General features: G+C 34.9%; 3 protein-coding genes across 3 annotated transcripts; 1 reads left to right on the forward strand and 2 right to left on the reverse strand.

The window, feature by feature from the left end:
* Nucleotides 1,169-6,627, forward strand: LOC109722637 (28 kDa heat- and acid-stable phosphoprotein-like). The gene is made up of 8 exons (XM_020250740.1): nt 1,169-1,451; nt 2,796-2,833; nt 4,140-4,214; nt 4,342-4,425; nt 4,646-4,680; nt 5,492-5,577; nt 5,958-6,023; nt 6,336-6,627. The coding sequence occupies exons 1-8, from the start codon at nt 1,385-1,387 to the stop codon at nt 6,368-6,370; spliced, it is 486 nt and encodes a 161-aa protein (XP_020106329.1). The 5' UTR covers nt 1,169-1,384; the 3' UTR covers nt 6,371-6,627.
* LOC109722591 (ras-related protein RABA1f) lies at nt 7,656-10,411 on the reverse strand. The gene is made up of 2 exons (XM_020250686.1): nt 9,964-10,411; nt 7,656-8,464 (listed from the first exon to the last, which is right to left on the reverse strand). Exons 1-2 carry the CDS (start codon nt 10,179-10,181, stop codon nt 8,032-8,034), a joined length of 651 nt encoding a protein of 216 aa, XP_020106275.1. The 5' UTR covers nt 10,182-10,411; the 3' UTR covers nt 7,656-8,031.
* LOC109722100 (WUSCHEL-related homeobox 9-like) lies at nt 22,122-23,533 on the reverse strand. Its single transcript, XM_020249984.1, has 3 exons — nt 23,332-23,533; nt 22,206-22,814; nt 22,122-22,153 (listed from the first exon to the last, which is right to left on the reverse strand). The coding sequence occupies exons 1-3, from the start codon at nt 23,462-23,464 to the stop codon at nt 22,122-22,124; spliced, it is 774 nt and encodes a 257-aa protein (XP_020105573.1). The 5' UTR covers nt 23,465-23,533.

The raw sequence follows: 26,927 nt of genomic DNA on the forward strand, positions 1-26,927 counted from the left end.
AGCATTAGTTGCTTGTAAATCAAAAAGATGAATTTCTAAATTTACATATTCGAAGAAGCACGTGTAGGACCATTAACTAACCAAATATGAGCGAGTTGAGATCAGCTCATGTTTGCTCGATGATTAAACGAGTTTGCATACAGCTGATTAGTTAAAATATTGAGTAAAATAATTCAGCTTGTCTTCGACTTATTTATTAAAAAATCGAATATAAATTAGCTCACGTACGATAAGTCAAATGGTCAGCTCAACTACTAGATGAAAAGTAGAAAATTAGAATATTAATTTAATAATTAAAATTTATAAAATATAAGTCACTCTTCACATTTGAGATGATCTAAAATTCAAATAGATTGAAGGGAAAACTTTTAAAAAAACCCCTATGATTTCGCACTTTCTCATTTTAATATCAGTGGTTTAAAGTGTATCAATTTAGTACGCTGTGGTTTCACACTTTTTCACTTTAGTGCCCTGTGGTTTAAAGTGTATCAAGTTAGTACCCCGTGGTTTCGCATATTCTTACTTTAGTACCATGTGGTTTAATATTTCATTAAATTATATACAAAAAACTTCAGATACCCTAACTATGTTTATCGAATATTCATTTTAGTACCCTTTAGTTTTAACTTTGTCATTGATTTAACGAAAAAAATACTCTAAAATGAATAATAAAAAAAAAATGAAATCACAGGGTTCTACCTTGATATAAAAATGAAACCATATAATATTAACTTGATACACTTTAAACCACAGGGTTCTATAGTGAGAAAGTGCGAAACCACAAAATATTAGCTTGATATATTTTAAACCACATGGTACTAAAGTAAAAAAGTGCGAAACCACAAGAGGAGTTTTTTTTAAATTTTTTCTAAATTAAATTTGTAATACATATACACATTCCAGCTATATCGAGCCAAATTTGAGGGAGCTATCACAGTTCGTGTTCGGCTTGTTAAGATTTTGAGATAGAAAAGCTTGTATTGACTTATTTATTATACGACAGATCATCTCAAACTAATTTCGAGCCGAATGTGAGCTCGCTCGAGAACAGCGAGTTGGATCGTCAGTCCAAACCATAAATAATGTTTTAGATTTTGAAAGGGCGTCTATAAAATTTTGAATCTCTGAAGGGGTGTGTTTGGATTTGCGGCGTCAGCGGCCGAAGCCGTGTAGGGTTCCAAAGGCACTGAGAAAGGGAGCGAGTGAGCGAGGAGATAAAAAAGCGAACACTCCATCATCGTCATCATCTTGTTCTTTTTCTTCGTCCTCTACAACGTCTCCTCGGCTCCTCGCCATTAAACAAGCCCTTCGATCTCCCTCGCTCCTCTCTCACTCGCTCACTCGCTCACTTGATCCTTCTTCTACTTCGCTCGCGCGTTCGATCATGGGGCGGGGCAAGTTCAAGGGCAAGCCCACGGGGCGCCGCAACTTCTCCACTCCCGAGGAGATGGGTGAGCTCCCTCGCTCCGTTTTCGATCTCTCACTTCTCCGAAATCATGCTCCGGCGTGTCGATCGTGGGATCGTTGATTGTAGATTCAATTTCGTAGTGCACTGTAGTCGGAAATTTGATGTTGCGGCATCTGAATCCATGATCCGTTGTCCTAAACGTGATGTGGAGCATTTGAGGTTTCTAGGAACCAAGGATCGTAACTTAGAAAGATAATTTTTCACTGCGGGAAATGGTCTAAACTGTTCAACCAGATGAGAATAGAGGGATGAGTTTCTTTAACCCTAGATTAGGGTTTTCTGTCCTGATCTGAATAGCCAGATGTGTTTTTGAACAAAAATTCATGTAATTTGGATTATTCAACATCGATAAAGCAGTTGAAATTGCCAATTTTGGGACCTCTAGGTCTTAAGGTAGATGATGTTGAAAAATGACATTTTTTGGTTCCTAGAAACTTTAATCCTCTGTATTATGGCTAATGATGTGGATCATCAATTTGGATGGCATAACATCCAATTTAGGACTATAGTATGAAGGTTCCTGTGCTATCAATAGTAGATTAGATTCCTCTGCTGAACAGCCTCAAATAAATTCAGTTTTTATTCTTGTATTTCATCTTTTATTGAACCTATTATGCCGGGATGTCTAGATTGGCATAGCCAAACATTATTTGAAATTCTACTTTTGTTCGTGCTGTGGACCTTTTCATCCCTTCTGCATCTGTGTGCATGTACAGATGCGCAGTTATTTGCTTATTTATCATACACACGCATGCTGTCCTTTACTTACTTGCATATGGCAGAAAGGGATTATTTAGATTAAATAACAAGATGCAGTGACAGATGTTGGTAACTAAAATAATTGAGATAGGTGTGAGAGCCTTGGTTGGGTGTGATGTACTTTTCAAAGAAATTTTGAAGGAGAGGAGATAATTCTGGAATGTTGGGGTTAGTCTGCACAGGTATTAGATGTTGATGATTACGGGACATGTGACGCAAAAATCAACATTTTAGGTATTATGCAGTTTTATAGATATTAGATGAAGAACAAGCTTCATGGTAAGCACTTTTGTTTCTACTCTGCTTGTTTGATAGTTCCTGACATTGTTTCATAGTTTCGTTCGTCAAATTTTTCTCTTGTTCTTTTGGCTTTGATATATCATTCAATGTTTTAGCTCCTAATATAATTGTCTGTTCTTGTATTGTTGATCTCAATTATATTTGATAGTATATAAGAAACAATTTTTACTAACATGATTAGCTGTGCAGTGTTTCTTTTGTTGATTTTGCCACGTGGTAATATTTTGCTCATTCTTTTGTGATTGTTGCTCTGTGCGAATGATTGCAGTTGCTGGTACCTCAGCCCGGCCCCGTACCTTTAAAAAGGTAAATATCATTTTTTGAACTGCATATATCAGCTAGTAGAATATTTATATCATTTTACCTGCAAGGCATGTGCAAGTTGTGTTGTCACTTGTTAGCCATTTCCTTAAAAGTGGCACTATGGTGGTGCTTAACATAATATAGAAGAATACTTTACATTCCTTTTTGCTTTCAGTGTCATGTATATGATATAATATCCATCTAAAATGTTCTCTGTGGATTCCTTTGGCATTCATATCGCTTAAAACCGTTAATATCTAGCACTGCATTCTTCAACATGCCACGTGCACAGCTGAAAGCTTTAGGGCTTAATGTATAACTTATTTAAGTTCATCTTGGATGTGCCTTCCTCTAAAGGCACCCCTTTTATGCTCAACGTCAACCTTTTGTCTTCCTTAATTGCTTGTATGAGTGTAAATAGCATGATTCTAGTGCGAGTTTCATGGTTCTTGTTCAGTGTATGGCGCATTACGTTTTTTGCTATTCTTGGCAAACATTTTTTCACAGAACAAACGTGGGGCGTTTTTATCTTTGAAATTCTTGTAGCTATGTTGCGAAGTTCTGATTGTGAAGTAGAACTTTTGGGCGTCAGGAAGATTAAGGTGTCAGACAGGTCACTTGTGTTCTGGAGTAAATGTCTAAAAAGCAGCTGCTATAAGGAGACTGTTGATGGATGCTATAAAGGAACTGTTGATGGATGCTTGTGTAGCACAGATATTTTGTACTTTGTAATATTTAGATACATGAAAGTATAATATACAGAATTAGTAACAGGTAATATATAGTGATTACTTAGAAAAGAATATCATTTATTGCATTTCAATTTTTACAAGGACCAAACTTTTTAATTTACTTGGCATAAGGGTAATAGGGACATGCATAACATTCCTATTCATGAATATTGAAAGGCTGCGTGCTTGTTGAATTGATAGTTACTTTTATGGATGCCTCTCTAGCTTTAAGAACGTACTAAGAGCCATATTGAAATTGATGGTACCTTGCAGACTCTGTGATCCAGTCGACTCAGGGTGAGAAGTGTTAAAAAAATATCTGTTGCATAAGAATGATTTTTTTGGCGTATTTGTTTGGTCTTATTCTTTTTTATTTGATATTAGCATTCATATTGTACCATTTGTATTCAACTGCGGTTTTTGTTCATATATAGGTTTCTTGCAAACGTTATGCATTTTTTGCAAGAGGAGCGAGATTGCCCTTTTTTAGATTGAATACATCAGTTTATGTCATATTTATGCTGCCTGTTATGTTTTGCACTTATAACAAGACACTTATTCGCCTTAACATTAATCAGGAGGTGGAAGCCGATGACGAAGAAAGGGAGGAATTGGAGGAGGAATCTGAAAATGACTCTGAAGAAGACAATGAGGTACAGCTTTCTTGATCATCATGCTAGCAGCTAGTTGCTGCTGTGGTTCTACCTTGTACATTTTCTTTTTCATGAATTTAAGTATTTAACAATATTTAGTGAAGTACTCTTTATTTTATAATAACAGAAAAGGAAAGGTACTCAAGGCATTATTGAGATTGAGAATCCAAACTTGGCTAAACCAAAGACGTTGAAAGCCAGAGAGGCTGATGTAAGTTGGATATGATTTTCCTATCTTCGGTATTGTACGATGCCTCTTATTGCAGTCATAATATTTTATTGCAATTTTTGTCCTATACGAGTGTGCTATTTTACTCTTATAGTTGATACTTCTGCTGTCTGTTAACAATATTTTGTTCTTCTTCATAGTCCAGTGGAATATGATCACCGTAACTTGTTATTGATCCGATCTTTTTGTTATTTCAATGCAGCTGAACAAAACAGCTGAACTCTCAAGGCGTGAAAGGTATGCTTTCTTATAACTCTGTTGTGAATTGCTGTTATTTTGTTGACTGATTCATCAAAATAACAAACGAAGCTTGGCCAGTAGAAGAAAGCAAGATGTAAAGCAAGTTGAAACAATTTTCTTTTGATTTGGAATTTTAGGATTAATGAATCCCCAGATAGGAAGAACTTGAACTGAATACCATCAAAATATAGTTCTGATTTGTAGCCTTTTTCCATGTGGTTGCTACTATGCCTTAGTTATCTTGTGTCCAGTTTCTTTATATGTGGCTATTCCATTCGCGTCGGAAATTTGACTATTATTATTTTGTCTTTGGCAACGTCATCTTTAGTTTTTCATTTCTCACATTTCAAATGCATCTGGTAGGGTTGGCAAGTAATTCCTCTTACTATTATCTGTTTACTGTGGTTCTTACTTTATTATTTATTGTATTCCAGACATAGCCTGTGCACCTTGTCTTCCATCTATGTACTGGTTGGAAAATAAGCAGTTTTCTGTTTAACATAAAAATTCAGTGTTGAAAGGTGCTCTTGGTTTGCTGACATGATTGGCGCAACCAAAAACTTGAGTAATTTGTCTTCTTGGCTCGTTCTTTTAAGGTTCTTTCTTGTTGCTACCAAAATTTGACATATGTACTATATAATACTGATTTTACCGGAGTTGGCTCAGAGCCATAGATTGTTTTGTACTTATGCATTGGTTTGAGTTTTTCTTGGCTTATGTGGTTATCAAGCATATTTCCTTTTTTTCCCTCACTTGCTCATGATTCGATTTTGTAACCGGCAATGTTATATTGACCTTTCTTGTGTAGGGAGGAAATAGAGAAACAGAAAGCTCATGAGCGATACATGAGGTTGCAGGAACAAGGAAAGACAGAACAAGCTAAAAAAGATCTAGGTAAAATTTAGAGAACTATTATTTATTTATTTACTAGAGAAATATTATTAATATATTCAACTTATTCTCCCTCCTTTTTTGGTTCTTATATTGAATGACTAGATGTGCTAAGAACATGGAATGGAGTAACCTACATATGAAAATGATTCCTTCAATGATACAGTTGTGTTTAAGCAAAATCTTAGTAGGCCATTTTCCGCAATTTTGTTTGGATCGTGAAACACTGTATTCATTTATGTGTTCCTTCTATAATATTCTTCTGTGCGGCCCTTCCATTATATTCATTTATGTGATTACAACTAAAAATTAAGTCTATCTAATTATGGCATATGTTTGAAGTGCGCAATACCATAAGCTTTATTTACTCTCTTAATTTTCAGAGCGTCTTGCCTTAATACGGCAACAAAGGGCTGAAGCTGCGAAAAAACGAGAGGAAGAGAAAGCTGGTATTTTCTCCATCTCAAACTCTATAGCAATCACTCTTTTAAGTAAATCAAATTTAAATTGTTAATAGGTGGGACATTGGTAGATATGCTGGCGGATCACTACAATTATGATCATCGACGCTAGCATAAACAAACTTCAAATCGCACAAATATTGGTTATGAACTTTTAAGAGTTAAATTAATCAAGGAACTTGCAAGTTGCTTCCCTGTTTCTGATTTTATTCATGCCAACATCTCTTGAAGCAGTAACTTTCTTCTTTCAGGCTTATCTAAAACTAGCCTTCTAATGAAATGAAAATCTTATTTTGCCAGCCAAAGAACAAAAGAAGACTGAGGCGCGCAAGTGATTTGCCTGGAGACATCGGCGTTTTCTTTGTCTGATATGTTGAAATGGTTGATGCCTACACTTTTAGTATTTTGTAATACTCATGTCGTAATCTTTGTTCCAATTTCAATTCATATTAGGGTGAAACTGTAAAATAGTATTCGCAGCATGATGAATAGCTTTCGCTTATGCCATCACCGGGACGGTCTAAAATTTGGTCACTAGCTGATGACGGTATTACGCACAATAAAAGTTTCACATTCTATGCGAATTTATAAATGTGGAGGCAATCGTATGGTATGCGGTTTTGTAAATCGCCCAATACTTTCGGTTATAGTTGGATGCAGGAGCTATAATAGCTCATAGCAAGAGTTCATTCTTTTTGGGTCGCGAAGACCCTTTCGGTTTCGCAGCTGAGACATGAAGTTGGAAACCTTATATCGGTTGCGAATTCCGCGGCTTTTACATCTCGAGTAAAAAAGCTGGGCCGTATACATGGAGATTGATTGTGCAAGAAGCCCTATAATCCTTTGAACTTTAATATGATATTTTCGCGTCGTATGTTGTGATACGAGGATTCTTACATTGTATGTGGTGGCCGTGCTTACGTCTCCATGTTTCCTGCCGGTATCATCATATATATAATATTCAGCATAATTACGAGGATTGATGCTTTTCTCTGATCGGCTGCTTGCCTAAATGGATCAAAGTGTACAGTCGCTGGCCGGTTTCTTTATTTTTCTTTCTCCGACTATTTGCTATTTACACTAGGGCTTATTCGTTTGCCTGTAACTGATTATCAAATTAAAAATAACATTCATAAAAAGCGACGTTCGGATAAACAGGAAGGAATTTAGTCATTCCATTTTTCGTTTGCATTTGTTAAAAAATTTCACACTAGAACACAAAAGGATAGAAGATATTAAAAAAGTTAAACTTTTTACTACTTTTCTTCTCTCCTCTTCACCTGTAACTGCCGTCGCTATTATCTAGGGCGGAGTCCACGGCAGCATTTTGAAAATATATTTTGAAAAGAAATTGAAAAAAATTGAGTTATCAGTGAATTTAATTTACGAAAAACTAAACATCGAAAGTAGACTCTGCGGTCAAAAATAAATAACTTCACCTATCTCCACTTTTCTATGAAGTGAACATGCCCTATGTAAAGAATCTACTAAACAATATGTAAAGTACCTACCGCATAGTCCCAGGCATTATTTAGTTATACTCTCATTTCTGTTTCCAAATAATTAGCCAGATGATCATGAAAGAAAGAAATCAAGTAACTGAAACAAAAGAATCGGAACTTCACAATCGGAAACGAACATCTAATAGGCATCAAAAATGATTTCATTTAATTTTCCACCAACCAAAAGAGACCAACCTAAATGAACAAAAAAAAAAAAGAACAAGAAAGAGTAACACACCACAGAGTTACAACAATAAGAACAAGAAAAGGAACAAAGTAAGTCTTCACTAAAAAAGATGACGACGGAGATTACAAACCCTAACTAGACTTTTCCCCGTCTCATTTGAACTCCATGGTATCCTCAAGGCTGGCGTTCGAGGACAAAGTAAATCTTGTAAGAACCACATCGCAGAGTGACGATGCCAAATACTACATAAAATCAAGCATTATATTCTTCTTTTCTTCTTTTTTTTTCCTTTTAATCATTTTTTACCTTAAGCTGAGCAGCAACCGACTTTCTTCACAGCGGACACGTCGTCCTTGGAGCCCACATTGATCGTCTGCCCCTTTGGCGGCGCCGACGGATCATCGCCGATGTCGAGTGCCTTCCTGCTGACGACCCGGTAAATCTGTGTGAGCACTTCGGTGAAGGCATTTTCCACATTCATAGATTCCAAAGCGGAAGTTTCCATGAAGAAGGTGTTCTCTTTCTCGGCGAAAGCTGTCGCATCCTCGGTGGAGACGGCCCTGAGGTGGCGCAGGTCGGCTTTGTTCCCCACAAGCATTATCACGATGTTGGCATCGGTGTGATCACGGAGCTCCTTCAACCATCTCTCCACGTTCTCAAAGGTGACGTGGCGTGTTACATCGTAGACTAAAAGAGCGCCCACAGCACCTCGGTAGTACGCACTTGTGATTGCTCGGTATCTAGTGGAGCAGGAGCAAGAATGAGCATTTTTTTAGTTTTCAAATACTAAATTTAATCTCATTTAAGGACACGTTTGTCCGAGCAGGAATTGAAATAGAAAATTGTAGGAGGAAAGAAATTTGCACCAAAAAATAAACAATCCATTCCAAAGAAAGCATTAACACATATAATGCAAATTTGGACTACTAATATGTATTTGCAATCAAGTATTTTAGGAAGGATATCCGCCATATGACAAATAGAAAAAGTATTTCACATGCTTGCATAAGGCTTTCAGAAAAGTTTAAGAACAGACAGAAAAAGTACGAACTACAAACATAAGGCAAACACTAGAAAACAGCCGTAACATTTAATTAGAACCATACTTCAACGCTTCATTGATCAAATACTACATGGATGCTTTTAAGAAAATACAGCAGCTAAATCCTCGAGCACCAAAAGTAGATTGAGAGCTTCTGCATCAGCGTGTACAGTAATGCCATCTTAAAGCTCACAAAATAGGGCTCGATTAATAATCTTGAACAAATATTACCCACGAACAGGTAAGAATGGGAATGAGGTAAATGTAACAATTTTTATATCAAATGGGAATAAGACAAAGGAAACATTTTTTATATCAATATTCTTACAGAAACAGACAAATGCGACCGGAAAGCGAATTTTTTTTGTGTTAGCTATTCTATTGCTTCGCCTTTACATTCCTGGAAAGCACTACTACTGGAAATATGTCTGCTCTTAATTATTCTAGATCCCACCCGTTTCTTCCTTCGCTACTTTTCAATTTATGTCCTTATTATGCAGAATAATTAGCTACTACGTGAGCAAACATCATGCTTCTCTTGTTATACGATTTTGGCGTAGTTGAGAATTGTAGCAGAGGAATAAATTGTAAATCATGTGACCTACAATCCTGTTACAGCATCGGCCACCAAAATTCCACCTTCATGGAAAGTTTGGACTGGAGAATAAGCTGAATCTGAAAAGATTTACTTCTCTTAATTCCTCTCCTAGTCATGAAAGTAATCAGATCAATCGTGTTATCTGCTTCCGTTTTACTGATGTTGAAAAAAGATTCTAATTATTCCAGGATCAGACCAAGTTTTCGTTACTAAGAAATAATCATAACATCAAGTGATCCCGCTATGCCCTGAGTCATTTTGTTCTCCAAATAAACTGACAAAAAGTTAATAAAAAAAATTAAAAAATCAGCCAATTCCAGTAAATTCATTAAGTTCATAACCTAGAATGCGCTAAACTCCAATGCTACTAACTCAAATAATGGGATAACTTGATAATGATCTCGCATGAAAACCCTAAGAAACCGCAAACTACACTACCTGAGGCACAGATCTGGCAAATAACACCAAATTCACCACCAATCAACAACTAATCCACAACCACAGCATCAAACAACCATTCAAAACGACAGAAAAACCTAGATCTGTCGATCTACAAGGATCAGGAACCAAATCGAGAGGAGGGGGTTAGGGTTTCGGACCTCTCTTGCCCCGCGGTGTCCCAAATCTGGGCCTTGACGACCTTGTCGTCGACGCGTATGCTCCTGGTGGCGAACTCGACCCCGATGGTGGACTTCGACTCGAGGCTAAACTCGTTCCGCGTGAACCGGGAAAGGAGGTTCGATTTCCCCACCCCCGAGTCCCCGATGAGCACCACCTTGAAGAGGTAGTCGTAGTCGTCCTCCGCCCTATACGCCATGCCCCCTCCTCCTCCTCCTCCTCCGCCTCCTCCTCCACCTCCTCCGCCGCCGCCGCTTCCGACGACGCCGACGACGACGACGATGATCAGATCCGCGATCCCCCCGCCTCCGTGGGAGCAGCGGATCTCGGGATCGTCGAGAGAGAGAGAGGGAGAGGTGGTGGAGTGGAGGTGGGGAATGAGAGATGGGATTAGGGTTCGTGGGGGTTTGAGGGAGAGAGAGAGAGAGAGAGAGAGAGAAAGGGGAATGGGGGGGTAAATATAGGGTTCGATTTCGAATGAACACGGGAAGAGGCGGAGAGGAGGAGCGGGGGATCAATCGATGAAGGACGAATCTTTGCGTGCACCGCGTGTACGTCGACATTTCGTACACCACGCATCCCCATGACTCTTGCGCTAATAGAAATTATTGCGTGCACCAGGTGTATAAGCTCAATCCATGCACCCGACCACTATAATAACTCTTTTGTTAACTTATTTTCCAAGTGAGCTAAGTCACTGTGCTTTCAAAAATACAAAGGGTCTCGTGCTTTCAAATTATTTTCGATGATAGCACTTTCGATTCAGCGATTGACTTTGTTAGACATAATTTATAGTATTAAAACTCTCTAAAAATTAATTTTTTATTTTATTTGTATAGTAAACGAGTGTCTTAAAATAAATGACTGAAAATAAAATTTCATAACGAATAGTGATAAAAGACTTATATTTCAAATCGAAAAAATTGACCCTACTTTTGATGATAAGTAAAATTTTCTATTAAAATTTTATCTAATTTGAATTGTTCTACACTGTTGAACTTACAAAAGTACTACATCGGCCATTAAAATATTAATTTTAACATCCTTTGATCACTTGGCAAATAATGTTGAAAAATTATGAAGTTTAGTTTCTAATAGTTTTAATAGCGTAAATCTAACTTTAAAAACTTTATTAACCTTTTCAATTAAAATTTTTTTATTTATGATTAAAATTTATAATATTTACTGCATGATTTTTAAAATACCGTTGAACACATTTAAAGATTATTTTAAACTTTTCATTCTCGAAAAAATTATTTGAAAAATAAAAAGTTAAAAAGTCATGATAACGAGTCGTGACTTAAGAAGTTATGATTGAACATATTTAAAGTAATAATTTTTTCTATGATAGAGAATTAAAAGCTAAATGTAATTTTTAAATGTGTTCAATGGCCCATGCAGATAAATTTGAGAGATTAATTTCTTACAAAATAAACAATAATTCTTTTTTATTTAAGGTTTAACTAATAATTTTTAGAACATATTATTTTTCTAGGTACTAACTATTTAGATTTTAATTTTGTAACATTAATCACCAAATAAAAGTTGCGGTGTATAGGACTTATGTGTACACCCGTTGCAGGCAAAGTTAGCTTCTCTCTCGCCAGCGAAAAGATTGAGATATCGAAGGTGTCGGAGGCGATACACGTGGGACATCAGAATTCGTACTAATAGAGTAATTGAAAATTTTAGAGAAAACTTCAAATACCCCTTATGGTTTCACTCTTTCTTATTTTAGTACCTGTGGTTTAAAGTGTATAAAGTTAGTACTGGGTGGTTTAAAGTGTATGAAGTTAGTATCCCGTAGTTTTGTACTTTCTCACTTTAGTACCATGTGGTTTAAAGTGTATTAAATTAGTACCAAACCTGAAATTTGAAGTGGATTTTTTAAATCCGAAGCGGAACTTTCTTACCATCCGTCAATTTTGATGGATGGTTAGGATGAGAGAGAAGAGAAATTGAGGAGAAATTAGGTGTTTCAATTTTTTTTCTCTGTAAATTTTTTTCAATTTCTCTTCTCTCTCTTGTCCTAACAATCTATCAAAATTGATGGATGGTTAGGAAATTATGAGCACGAGGACTACAATACTTCTAATAGCACAGTAGTCATACTCTCTCTCTCTCTCTCTCTCTATAAGGGGTGATACAGCAAAAATAACGTGATTCCTTTCTTTTCTACTATGTCGACGAGAGGTAGGAGCTCTACAAATACTTTTCTTTGAAAAGTGTTATTTAGATTGGTTGATATCCTATAAAAATAATATTATAAAAAAATTCAAAATATTTTTTGAATAACATTATACATCTTGTTTTTGAGCTGTGGGTATTACTGCAAGTACTCTACAATGTTGTATTATGGACATATTTGGTTGCCCACAAGTGGTTGAAGTGAATAAAATCACTTTCGCAAAAGTAACTTTACAAAAGTGACTTTTCAGTTCGATTGTTTGGTTGGCTATAAAGTGAAACATAAAAAATTATAGTTTCTAATCTTAACTATTTAATTTTATATAAAGAAGTAAAAAATATATACAAAGGACTTATAATTTAAATTATATTTTAATCAACATCTTGATCTTAAATTTTAAATTAAATTTATAATTTAAATTAAACATTTAAATTAAAATTAAAATTTGAGTTTAAATCACATTTTGGACCGCAAAACATTTTCATTTGAGCGGAACTATAGCCGTACGTGTAAGAATACTTAATTGCACCGTTGGTCCCCCACTTTTACCACATTTAATTTTGGCTTCTACCTTTGTTTTATTCTTTGAAAAATATAAGTCATATCTTTTTGCCTCCAATCTTTATCTTCATACTATAACTTTTTCTTCAAAATACGCGTCCATCGCGGCAAACTCTATTTCTCTGCTCTTAATATCATTTTCCACGCCAATGACAATTTTGATCTCACAAATATTTTCTTTCTTTCTTAAAATTTTTTTCTAATATCATCAGTGTTGAACCAAACATACGATTGAATTTTTTTAAAAATTTAGAAAAATCAATTTTGGGATTCGTAAAAAGCTATTGCATCATGACCATATAGCCTATTTGAATAGAAAAAGCTATCTTGGAGCTAATGTAGCTTATTATATTACAATTAATAGGAATTTGAATAGTGAGGAGCTAACTGCAACAAAACATAAAAGCTAGGGACTAAAGATAAACGCAGGTAAAAGTTACGGAGCGTTGGTGCAATTAACCCATACGATCAAAGCACGGCGACATGACACGTGGTGGTTGGGTCATCACTTTCCCAATTTTCTGGTGTGTTGTTCTGATTAGGGATGAAAATGATGGTATAAGTATCCCACCATTTTGAAATTATTAATGAGATTTTACTATCCGACTCAGATTCAGATTAATATTTTTGGATTCAAATCAGACTCGAGTTCGTTATTATTTTTCGAATTAGGATTTGGATTCTGATCATTTGAATCTAAAATTAGAGTTGATATATTTTCGGCTTTTTTTTGCAAATAGCCTCCTGACAAAATTTTATTTTAAAATTAGCCCTATTAAATTTGAAATTACAAAAATGGCCCTACTCCTGCCACGCAGGCACCACGTAAGCGCCACGCGGGCAAACTGGGACCAGGTATGTAAGTTGAACACAGTGAATCATTCACCGTGTTCAAACACGGTGAATGGTTCACCATGTTCAATGTATTATACCGGTCCAAGCTAGTGTGTATAATATATTAGACACGGTGAATGGTTCACCGTGTTTACACATGGAGAACCACATTCCCCGTGTCCAATACAAATACCTGTGACTTAGCCTTTTTTTGGCTAAGTGCTAGTTATTTGTATTGGACACGGTGAATGATTCACCGTGCCTAAATACTATGAATGGTTCACCGTGTTCAACTTAAACAACCTGGCTCCCGCCGGGCCCGCGTAGTGTTGACGTGGCGCTCGCGTTGCAGGCCCAGGGCTATTTTTGTAATTTAAATTTTGATAGGACCATTTTTGAAATAAAATTTGTCCAGGGGGCTAATTGCAAACAAAGCCTATTTTCAATATGTAGCATTTCGGTCGAGTTCATATTTTTAGAAGTTCATAAATCTTTAAGATATATTGAAAATCTTTGGACTTTTAATTTTATATATTTATTTAAATATCTAATTCATATTCATATATGTTATTATTCTATGCTTATCTGAATATATTTTTACTGAATATGGATTTGAATTTTAGTATCTAGCCACAATTCAAATCAAGATCTATGTCACGACGTAAAATTACGGATTTGGATATAGATTCAGATAGTGACTTCTCATACCTTGTTGGGATCCACATTAACAAGCCCCATTATTTGATATACAAACGAGCCCATGGTTTTAAATACATGAGCAAATAATGGGCCGGACCGGACCGGGCCTAATTAATTTTTGCCCGGCTCCGTTCGGAATTTTAATAAGGCTAAATTATATTTTGGGTCCTCAATTATGAGGCGTGTGACACTTTGTTTACTAAAATATAATTTATTACAATTTTTGCTGTTATTTTTAATTGTATTGCAATTAAGTCCCACAATACGACTAGCTTAGTCCATGAAGTTATGAGTTATGAGTGTCGTATCGACTCTTTAGTGTTCGGTCGGGTCAACTAAGTGATGGATTTTGATTTGATTATAACAATTAAAAAGTTTGAACTAGAAATAGTAACTCACTGAAGTTTGAGGACCAAAGTGTCATGCGCCTTATAGTTTGAGGACCAAAAAATGTGACTTTTGTGGTCTGAAAAAAGGAGGTACAATTTAGAACTTCAAATCACTGTAATGAGATCTGAGATTGTGAGGCACGAATGTAAACAGTTTTATCAGTGTTTTAATTTAGAGCTCGTTTAGCTCTGTTATAGGGTGTAGGGCTATTGAATAAAGTGTTGTCATAGTGAATTTTTTGGTGCAATATTATGCCAAAATTATTTTTAATGAATTCTCTCGGTAGGAAAAATAAAAGTACTAAATTAGCGCTTTTACTTCAGAGATCCAGATATCACGTTACAAATAGTTGTTGTTAAAAATAGAATGAGAAATTTTAGCAAACAAGTCTAATACCTCAACATGAGATTGTCTTTGAGACCGTTGTTGTTAAACAAAACAAATGTACAAGTTGGTTGAACATGTCCTCTTTAGATATATAAAAAAGCATAGGGGTGAAAACTGTCAAATACGGTCAGATTTTAGACAAAAACATGTCCGCATCCATATATTTTTTTCGAATGTGAATTCGGATACGGATATGTGTCGTTTGCTAAATTTTCATTATTATATCTGTTTTAAAGCGAATTCAGAATTAGATACGAGTCAGATTTATATTGAGATATTATATATATTCGGATAATAATATGGACTAGTAAGCATATATAAATATGAAGTAAAAATTGTGCAAATAAAACACACAGATCAATTAAAGGTTCGTGTTTAAACTTCATATACCTTTATTTTATTCAGTAATATTTTTTAATATTTTAATAATTATAAAATATAATTTTAATATAAAACTTATAGTAAAATAAATGAAGAATATAATGAAAAACCACATTATCTCACGCGCAATGTATATTAACATCGCTCTTATCTCTCAAGGATGAAAACAGTTGAATACAATCGGATTTTGTAAAAAATCATATCGCATCCATATTTTTTTTTAAATCTTTACAAATATAAATTCTAATACGAATACATGTAGAATGTTAAATTTTGACAAATATATTCGTATCCTATCAAATTCGAATATAGTTGTCCTAACCACTTTGGCAACTATATTCCTTTTACATAAGAAACTGAACTTAATAGTTTTTGCTAGCTAGGAAGAGAGTTTTATGGAGTATATCTTGCTATAATAGCATATATGAGTCCGGCTGGGATACTATCGATAGCACTAAGCGTTCGGTGCTACCGAGTTTTCCGCCGTTAGATTTAACTCTTTGACTATTTTTACCTATTAGATTATACTATTCAACCAACAACTCACTCAACCCTAAGGGCCCACGTCATCTTAATCGTAAATTTATTCATCCAAGGGCCAAAAACTTAATAGGACCAACAACTTGGTGCTTTTTTTTTTTTTTTTTTTTTTTTTTTTTGAGAGATATGTAGCACGCTAACAGCTTCGTTTATTTCATTTAGAAATAAACTTGGCTGGAAATGTGAATCAACTAGGATTCGAACTTGGGTCTAGAGTACCAATCACCAAGCCCTTTGCCACTTACTCTAGGGACGGTCAGTAACAACTTGGTGCTATTGATAGCATTCCAGTCTAGTTCTAGCATCTATTATATCTAATCTTAAAAATTATTATTTGAAATAAAATAAATTTTTATATCTAATAAAATTATTATTAAAAAATTTAATCATAAATAAAAGGAAGTGTACACATAGCTGTGAGTAGACTAGGCCCAGTGGCCCAGCAGTCTCACTTTAAGCCATATATGAGGACATGATTGTCCAATCGAACCTGCCAGCTGTTAATTGCGTCCCCTACATTTGTACATATTTTTGACGACAAACCTACCCTTTGACAAAGTTTTATTCCTTTTTTTTTATTTATATAATTTCTCTTCTTTTTTTTTTTTGCTGTTGCTGTCAGTCAAAAACCTCCGTTTGGTCCGGCTGGCTGTGCCGGTACGTACGTCGAATGGCTGCCTGCCTGCCTGCTGCAGTTTTCGGCCTGTTTTTCCGCTGCGCTGAAGTAGCCCACACGTAACCGTACTACTTCAACAACAAACGAAAAATAATAATAATAATAATAATGATAATAATAATACCGACGGTCTGTGAAGCAAGTAGCAAAAGACTTAGTGACTGGTACCCGAAATTTCAAGTTTGAATCCTAGTTGATTTATATTTTCAGCTAAGTTTATTTCTAAATAAAATAAACGAAGCGGATAGCATGCTACCTATCTCTCAAAATAATAATAATAATAATAATAATAACAAAGAGGTAATTGCATATGTATTTTTGATAAATTTTCAACTTTTTAATTTATTTTTTAAAAAAGTTAATATAAAAATATCTTTTTTATGCTCCAATCTATTCCAAATATATTCTTAGAATAAATTCGGTTAATAAACCATTAGTAATTGCGGTTATCTGTATGAAATTATTATTTTGTCCTTTCAAATATACTCTTCCACCATCACCGATTTTCTTAATTATTTGTTCTTAAGTTAGGGGCACAAAAAATATTTTAATTTTTAATTTTTTCAAATATACTTTTTTACCATCATCAATATTTTTTATTTGCCCTTAAGTTAAGGGCAAAAGAAGTTTTGTTTTTTCTTTTTTACTCTAGTAAATATTTAACTCACGTTAACCCAAGTTAACTTAACAGATGATAACTGTAGGAATATTTTGGAATAACGGAAGAATATATGAGCGGTATAATAGAAAGAAAAAAAAAAAAGTAAAGGTAAATAAGATATTTTCGAAGTTTTGAAAAGCATATAGACAATTATCCTACAATAATAATACTATTATTATTATTATTTTGAAAACAAAATGGAAAAATGAGAAAGAAGAGGAGCAAAAACATCAATTATATAGTTTACTGTTTGGAACGGGTTTTTTCTCTCGAGGTGTACACAATAAAAATAATTTTCTCATGTCGACGGTCACTAGCAAAGGTGACAAACTCTTGATGATTGGTATATGAGTTTTCAAATTTGTAATTTAATTATTTTATATTTTTAGTTATAATTAAAAAAAATTATTAGGACATTTTCTAGACGGTACTTAGAAGGAAGCGTTTTAATAGTATTTGCAATACTAACGTTCCAAAAAGTGTCGTCACATATATGAATCGTCTATTGTATCAAATTAATTTATTGAATGATAAATTTCAGTAGTATTTTTAATTTTTTGATGTTCTAAAAGTATCGCAATATATTTTATCGATGCTTTGCATAAGTGTCAGTATAAATTAATATGGCTACTCTTCATTTGCCAATATGCTTTTAAATATGATGGAAGATTATTTTTGAAACTCTTTTAAGCATTGTTAAATACTGAAAAAGACATCTTTAAATATTAATTTTATTGTAGTGAATTTAATCTATCTCTAAAGAAAATAAATGAAGCGAATAGCATGCTAATTTCCTCTCTCAATTTTTTTTTTTTTTTTGATGTTGACATTGCATAGAACTGCTTAAACATTGTGTCATTAAAAAAAATTTTACTATTTCATTTTTGAAATATTTTGATATACTTCTTAAAAATATTTGTCTCCAATTGGCGCATCCAGATATTAATTTGTACACCACACCATACATTTTTTTTTTCAGATACATCTTACATTGTTAATTCAATTGCCCATTTTTTACTTAAAATACAACCATTAATTTATTGGATCATAGAGATCGAATAGCTGAGTAAACTAAATGACCAATAAAGGTGCAGTGTACTAATATACAAATGCACTTTGTGCTCACAATTAATAGCTCTCCAAACCAATGAACAACTATATAAATTAAATGAATGAAAGGTTATGCAGTAAAATTAAAATTTTAAAGATTTGATAGGAATTTCCAAACAACCTAAAGTTCATATCAGTTACATACATTTTTACCTTCTCTTATGAGATCGCAGAAGCTTAAATTTGCTTTGGACTCCGAATGTTGAAGCTTCAAGGATTTAAGCATGAATAATTAGAAGAATTATTGAGGTTGAAAAATGATCTTTATTATCAATGTGCTTTTTCGTGAATAATTAATGCATGATAAAATATGTTTCAGGGCCAAAAGTAGATATATAAAATACCGTTCTTTAATAGCCAAAGAAATTCTACAAATGGCCACCCTTGAGATCAACAAAATTAGAAAGAAAATCAAAATTTGTTTCACCAGGGGTGTTCTGCAACAACATGCATGTATATATGGAAGGATCAGGAGCCCTTCAAGGCTTGTTAGTTTGGTTATTTGAAATGGCGGGGCGTAGAGATTCATAGAGTTCAAGTGCATCTCCAAATAATACAAAATGTAACGATCCAACTTACTAGCACTAATAATATATCAGATTCAGACCACTAGCCAAAAATACTTAGGTCCAAATATTTCTTTTAGTATGTCCATTACATATAAGTTCCTGACACACATAGTCCAAATCATCAGACGATGTGCGACGCATTGTTGTGAGATATTTGCATTCTGCAACTGTATGCACTTCCAAGTTCACGAAGACCAAACACGTCCTTACTCATGACTTCAACTCCCTTAGATGCGCGCAGATGTAGGATATACTAAGTTGGATTGTATATGAAGGCTCAATCTTAACTGTTCATTCTATTTTTCTTTTTGAAATTGATTGCATACATAGTTCAAATTGAGCCTTCATGATGTGTTAGTATAACATCCATTCAACAAAGCACTTGTACTCACCTTCAATATTTCTATAATTAAACAATTAAGATATATAAGACACTTCAATGTCAAAGAGACTAGGCACTTGATATTAATTTCTAATTACTAAATATATATAATATATCATTGTTCATCTATCACATCACATTGCCTGATTTTTCATATACCATATTAGGCAAGCAACCTTACAATATTGTCCATAATAATAATAATAAGAGCCATAAAAGCTAGCAAATACATTAATAGAAATAACTTTAGATTAAAGCCATAACATCACTAAGATGGCAATTAATTAATTCTGCTGCATGAAACAGTGCTTCTTCATTTTTTTTTTTTTGGTCTTGTAATTTCTCTAAACCTGCCAAAAGTAAAAAAATAAAAAATAAAAAAGAAAATCATTAATAACTTCTTAAAGAGGTAATTAAAGAAGAAATTATTGCATGCACTTTTATCTACACATGCACCGGCGTGGTCTCCAAAAACTCAAACCATGACACCTCGAAATTAGTACATAAAATTTGCAAATAACTCAAATTAATATATATATTGTCATATTAAAAATCTTATTAGTGGAACGCGGAAAAGTTTAAATGTTTTTATAGAACAAAAGTTTTATTGAGAACCCTCTCACAATCTCATTATCAAAATCATGTATAATCCACTATTCATTCGCATTCAAAATCCAAAACCTCAAAGCAGAGTGTGAATGATGATGGATTTTGACGAACACAACGTGAAAAGTGTCCCATATTAAATTGTTACACTTTGGAGGTTTAATCCTGTGTATAGAACATGGTGCATGCAATAACATCTAGAAATAGATAGAGAGAAAAAGGATGGAACATGATATATATATTTGATGAGATGGTCTCTATGACACCATCATATATTCACCGTGTGAATGACATGAATTTTAAATTTTTTTTGAATAATAGATAAGACAGTCTTATACTGATACATACTGTTGCAGTATATATAATTTTTTGTTTTCGTGAGTATAAGTATATACCAGATAGTAAGAAGCGCCATGCTGGAGGGGTTGGAGGGTGACGCCGAATTCGTCGGTGAGGACGGGGTGGCCGGAGGCGTGGAGGAGGATGGCGTGCTCGCCGAACGCCTCCCTGAGGTTCAACGGGCTCGCCACCACCTCAAACGCCACCTCATTTATGAACACCGTCGACCTCGCCACCGCCGCTGTGATCGCCGTCGCGCCGCCGCCGCTAACTGCTCCGGCATCGCCATTATTATTCGCAAACCAATAATATCACAAAATTAATTGACCAAAGAGAATAACACCAGCATGCATGCAGCAATGAAGTTATATAGTTATTTGGCTTCAGTGCATGGAAACAGTAATTATTATAATTAGTATTACTCAACTATAAGTAGTCAAAAGTCATATATAACCAAAGAAAGAGAAAATTTTTGAACAGATATTATCACTATTACCATTATGGTGCATGAAATAAATTTTAGAAACTAACAAGAGCAGGTTTCTTTTTTCTTTTTCTAGCATTTTTTTTTTTTAAAGGAGTTGGTGTAACTTGTGATTGAAGAAAGGGATTACGTGTTCATCTTATCTATTAGGAAATCCAAGTGAGGATAGGAGAATGGTTTTTAATGCCATGCACACGTCCAATCTAGGTAATAGCGCCCTAATATGAATGAATACGAGTTAGACCTAAAAGAATGTGGCTCTCTCTCTCTTCATCTCTCTCTATCTCTTTATCTTTTCAACAACGTACGCATGTATGTAATTAGTTCCCTCCCCACCCTCGAGAATCTCCATGACATGACCACACAACGCAATTTATGAGGAAGGTTTTTGAATTAATGAGTTTCCACAATCACCTCTCTTTTTTTTTTGATTTATTCGATCTTTTTTCTCTCAATTGTCCATTCCACCCTTGTCATGTCACATAGCATTAAGATGGTCTTTTCTTCTGACTAAGTTTGTTCTTCAGTAGAATGAGAAACTATTCCATTCTTCTTATGAAATCAATCAAGTATACTCTATCACTGCTAAACTTTCTATATAGAACCATGCTTAGATTCTTTCATGAACTTGCTTGTTTCGGCAACTAAATGGGACATCTGAGAACTCATTACTGAATAGAATATTGTATTAGTTCCAACTTCAGTATTATGATCTAAGCATGTCTTACAATTAACCTACTTCTTCAACCATTCATATTTGTACAAAATCAAAGATTGGAAAATGACCAAGTACAAAATAAACACATGAGACTTTGATGAGATAGAAAGAAGCATTCATGACATTGAAAGACATGATAGAACACTAACATTCAATGCAAAAGAAAAGAAAAGAAAAAAAGAAATACTATTACTATGGTATCCTAAATAATGTTAACTGCTCCTAACCCTCTCTCATATATTGCAGATGTGCAAACATGCTGATATGTCACAAATATATAAATTGACTTGTGCAAATATAGAATAACTTATTAAGGTATCACCATATGTAAAAATATTTCGTAAGAGGTAACCGAATCATCGATATGTTTATGCGAAAATGCTATATATCCCTAGGCTGTAGATATGCTAACTTACTAATTATACTGATCAATATATTAGCAGCTAGATATAAGAGCATCGACAAAAAGTACCTAAAAAAATCGAGAATATAACAATGCGTGCCACATACATTACCTTGTTGAATCTCATTGACAGGACTAGCAACACCAGCAGGAGCAGGAGCCACAGGAGTTGCACCACCACCAGCAAGAGCAGCAGCAGCAGCAGCACTTGTCACAGCAGCAGAAGCAGAAGCATTAGAAGCGCTTGTTGCAACATCAATATCATAGAAATGGTGCAGCTCCATGTTCTTATTACCCTTACCCTCCCCATCCTCCTCCTCCTCCTCCTCCTCCTCCTCTTCCTTGTTAGCAGTACTATTAACCTTGCACCCCTCCTCCCCCTCCTCTTGCTCCATCATGAGCTCACTCCACAATCCCAACCCCCCCTGGAGAAAGAAAGGCTCCGCAGTCGCCGCGGCGGCGCCGAAGTCGTAGTAGACGTGACCGATCGGCGCCAATTGATTGGTCATCTGCGGCGGTGGCGGCGTCGGTCGATCCGTAACGGTTGTTAAGGCGACGGAAGCGACCGATGCGATCGGGGTCTTATCGGAGGCGCCCGAGGACTTGTCGGAGGACGTCGAGGAGGCGGTGGATTGGGATTGGGATCGGGATCGGGAGGAGGCGGCCGGGGGGTGGGGGTGGAGGTGGCGGAGCTTGTGCTTGCTGCGGGACTTGCGGTTCTGGAACCAGTAGAAGACGTTGGCGTCGCCGACCTGGCCGTACTCCTGGAGCTGGGCCCGGATCTTGCGGATCTCGTCGCGCGGCGGGTTCACCATGCCGGAGTTGAAGATCGCCTCCAGGATCCGGATCTGCTCCGGCTTCGGGTTCCACCGCGGCTTCGGCTCCGGGCTCCTCTCCTCGCACCCTGGCCGCGAATGAATAATGATAACTTATTCGACATGAAAATAACATTTTGTGAGTTTCAGCCGTTCATCGAATTGTCATATTTCACCTACGAAATAATTTATCATATTTTTTTTTTAATAAAATGATTTGACATTTACAAATTAACAAAAGATATAGTTCCTATGTCAAAATATACCTTAAAATTTTTTTAAACCTACCAAATTGTTATCTCACATGTATGTTAGTTTTATAGGGTTTCCTCTTAGTCGGTGCAAAGGCTAAAACCCTAGGAAATGACTATTTCTACTAGCTGGGTGCGATTTTGGGTGCAAGTGCTCTTCAGGAAAGAAGGGTTTGAGAGTAATGTGATTGATTACCATGCATATCAACATTCTCCATGTTATTCAGTGCAGTTGATTAGTTTGAGAAGCCATCAATAAACCAAGAATTTCTCATGATTAATATATATATATATATATATATATATATATATATATATATATATATATATATATATAAAAATATTAATTATATACCTGATGAATAGGGGCTCTTGTGGCAGGCACCAGAAAGGAGGGCTGATGAGTTGATGTCATGCTGCCATTGCTGGTGGGTGTTGCAAGGCTTGGACTTGAACAGACTGGGCCAGTGCCTGTTTGATGAAGCCATGATGTGTTCTTGCTGCAGCCTATGATGATGATGATGATTGTATATATAATGGGCTTTTGCTGATTGTGGAGCAAATAGTTTTTTTTTTTATATATATATATAGTGGGAAACAGTGGATTGGGAGACCACTTTTTAGAGGAGATCCATCTCTGAATCTACCAATCTCTTCTTCTTCTTCTTCTTCTTCTTCTAGTTTTGTAGTACTCTAGCTAGGGAAGCTGCTGTTCCTCTCCTTTTCTAGGGCTTAGGGAGACAAAAAGCCCCCTTCTTCTTATAATGGCCTCACCTAACCCCTGTGTGCAAATTTATCACAATCAATATAATATTACATGGGTTCTCCTTTTCTTTTATTACTTGTATATAGATAGATATAAAAGGAAGGAACAGTTCCCTCCCACCTCCCAAAAACAAGCAAAACCCAATAAACCAGAACAAGAAACTCCTGCCAGGGAGAGAGGGCTATGGACACACATAAATAAATATATATATAGGAAGGAAATGAAATTAATATATATATGAGGAGAGATATATGAGGGGGGAGGAGGGACATGTGTGAAGGGAAAAGAGAGGAGATCAAGTGGAAATGAGAGGTACTAGCTACTATGCATGTAGTGTCTCTCCCATAACTTTCTTTCACTGCATTAAAGCCCAAATGCTGATGCCCCACTACTCAAAAAGTACACTGGAATTCCCCCGTATGCCCAGCAAGTGAGGCATGGAAAACCCCATCTGCCTGGGCTTTTATTAGTACTCCCATCAGAGGAAGCAAAAGAAAGAAGAGAAAAAAGAAGCTAAGCTTTAAAGTTTGCATCATCACATGAAGAGAGAGAGAGAGAGAGAGAGAGAGAGAGAGAGGGAGGGAGTAATGAGAACCTAGGGATTCAGATTCACAATAAAGAAGAACACAGGTTATCTGTAGAAGGAAAAGAAAGTACAAGAGGAACAGAAGAATAAGCCAAAAAAATAAAATAAAAAATGAATAAATACATAAATAGCTTTACTTGCTCATTTAGTTTACAATTGCTTTGCCGACTCTAAAACAAATTTTTTTAACCCTTCCTAATTGCAAGATCAAGGAAAACTCACCTATACATACATTTAAACATTCTTTCACAAAAGCATAAATGATATATCCTGGTGTTGAAGCTTATATACATATATGGATAAGGCATAAGATAAAATAGTCAATGGGCAACTTTTAAGAAAGAGGACTTGGGCTTTTGAGTAACTCTCACTTGTGAAACTGAAGAGCTTAGGGTTTGTTGAATGAAGCTTCAATATTGTTATATATATATATATATATATATAATATATCTTTATCTTTCTCTGCTACCTTTTCTCCTGCTTGGGCTTTTTATATATATATGTGTGTGAAGTGTGTGTGTGTGTGTGTATATATGTAAAACAAATAAGTTGGGGTTGTTTTTCACTTGGCTTTGACGGGGAGAGGGGGTAATAAATAGGGGAGGAGGAGGTGGGGGTAGGGGATAGAGATATAATTGAGGGATTATTCTAATGGAAGAGGTTGTTGCAGGAATAAATGGGAAGGGGGAGGAGGGAGGGTGAAGGGGTTTTCAAAGTCAAGGAGAAGGGGCACGAAAAGGGGGTTTGATTGGGGTTGGGGCTGGGGCTGGGAAAGAGGAGTAATTGCGAGTTGGGGTTATATTTCGGGCATGGTGAGGTGTGCTTTTGGAATGGATTGACTCGAGGGCCTTATTTTTGATCTCTCTCTCTCTCATGTTTATATCTGTTTGGTCCCTCTTTTGCTTTTACATTCGGCAACTATCATCGTAAGTATTTGACAAATAAAAATTTTGAGACTACTAATTAAGTAGAAATCGGAAGGAGATTCGAAAGTCTCAAAAATAGAATCTCTAACTTGTAACTTCTATATTTTCGAACAATGCAAACACTTCTAAAAATTTGAAAATCGCGTGTCCGGCTTAGACACACACATGGCTGTGTCGAATTTATGTCTGATGCGGACATGTCATGAAAATAATAGAAAATATTTTCTATTATGTATATTTAATAATAGAAAATAATAAATTTTTTTTTTTTTTTGAAAAATTCACATAGCTATTTTTTAGACAATATAAATAAATTATGTATGGCAGAAAGTTTCTTTCCTTAAAATATATAACTTATTAATAAAAATTTTGTTAACTTTCATTCCTATGAAAATTATAATAATATTTTAACAAAATTAATTATTTATATATAATAATTAATATATATAATTATTATATTATAATAATATTATGTTTTATTGGCAATGCATATTTTGTCCATGTTCTAAATTTTTTAAAGTTGTAGAGTTGCTGCGTCCGAATTGTGTCATGTCCCGTATCTGTGTCTGTGTCCGTGATGCCTAGCTAGTTTTCGAAAGGATTAATCAATTGAAAAAATTTAGTAACTCAGAAATTAATACACCAAACTTATTTTCTTTCACAAAGTAGCTTTAGTTAATCTAAGCTCTTCTTTTATATCTCACTCATCATCTACTCTCTCTTTAAAAGATTTTGTTTTTTTTTTTAAAGACTCATAGCACATCAATGCCCTTGAACTTCAATTATCACTTTGGTCCTCCAACTTTTAACTCGGAATTTTCGATATTCAAATTCGTAACAGTAATTGTAATTTCTCGTAGTTATTGTCCTCATTTACTATTTAAGGAATATTTACTGTGTTTTAACCTATGCATCCATGATATCAATCCTCTCATTTATCTGCTTTTTTCATATTTCGATTTATATACATATAGCACCCATTGAATAGTAGTAATTGTTTCTCTACTAAAAAAAAATAAACGGTTGAATTAAAAATATGAGATTGATAGGCCGTAGATCAAGTAGATCGTTTATGGTGCACAAATTTATGGATGTATGCCAAATGCATATAATAAATTTTTTTTTGGTATGGACTGAAATGAAATACTTACAAATAATATTTCCATTTTCAAATGTCCAGCGTAAAGTTCAACGACTAACGCTTGAACATTTATTATTTTTAGTTATCGGTCAACTAATTAATTGTTATATATAAATATTAAAGAGTATCTTACGTCTCTATGAGCTTAAGCTATTGAATTGTTAGAATAATAATTGTTTCACATTTATTTTATTATGGTAGAATGTTCTGAGTTCAAGTTCTATCGTGCTCGTAGTCTTGTTTAATTTTCTATCATTCAGTTTAAGTCCACATCAAGCAGTAACTTTCCTCAGGTCAAAATGTCTTTATCATGCATGTTCACATGCTTATAAATTCATATCATACCCTACCTGGAACTATACTCATTCTTCAGTGTCTCTTCTTACATCCAATACGAAATTCAAGTGAAACAATAGGTCTATTAACATTCACTATATAGAGAGTGAGAGAGTTGAGCTCATGTGCTTTTAAAAGTATACAAATATTTATTTTTGTGATTTTTTGGCTATTTGATAGCTTCATGATTCGTGTA

Source organism: Ananas comosus, linkage group 16, assembly GCF_001540865.1.
Source record: "Ananas comosus cultivar F153 linkage group 16, ASM154086v1, whole genome shotgun sequence".
Lineage (NCBI taxonomy): Eukaryota > Viridiplantae > Streptophyta > Magnoliopsida > Poales > Bromeliaceae > Ananas > Ananas comosus.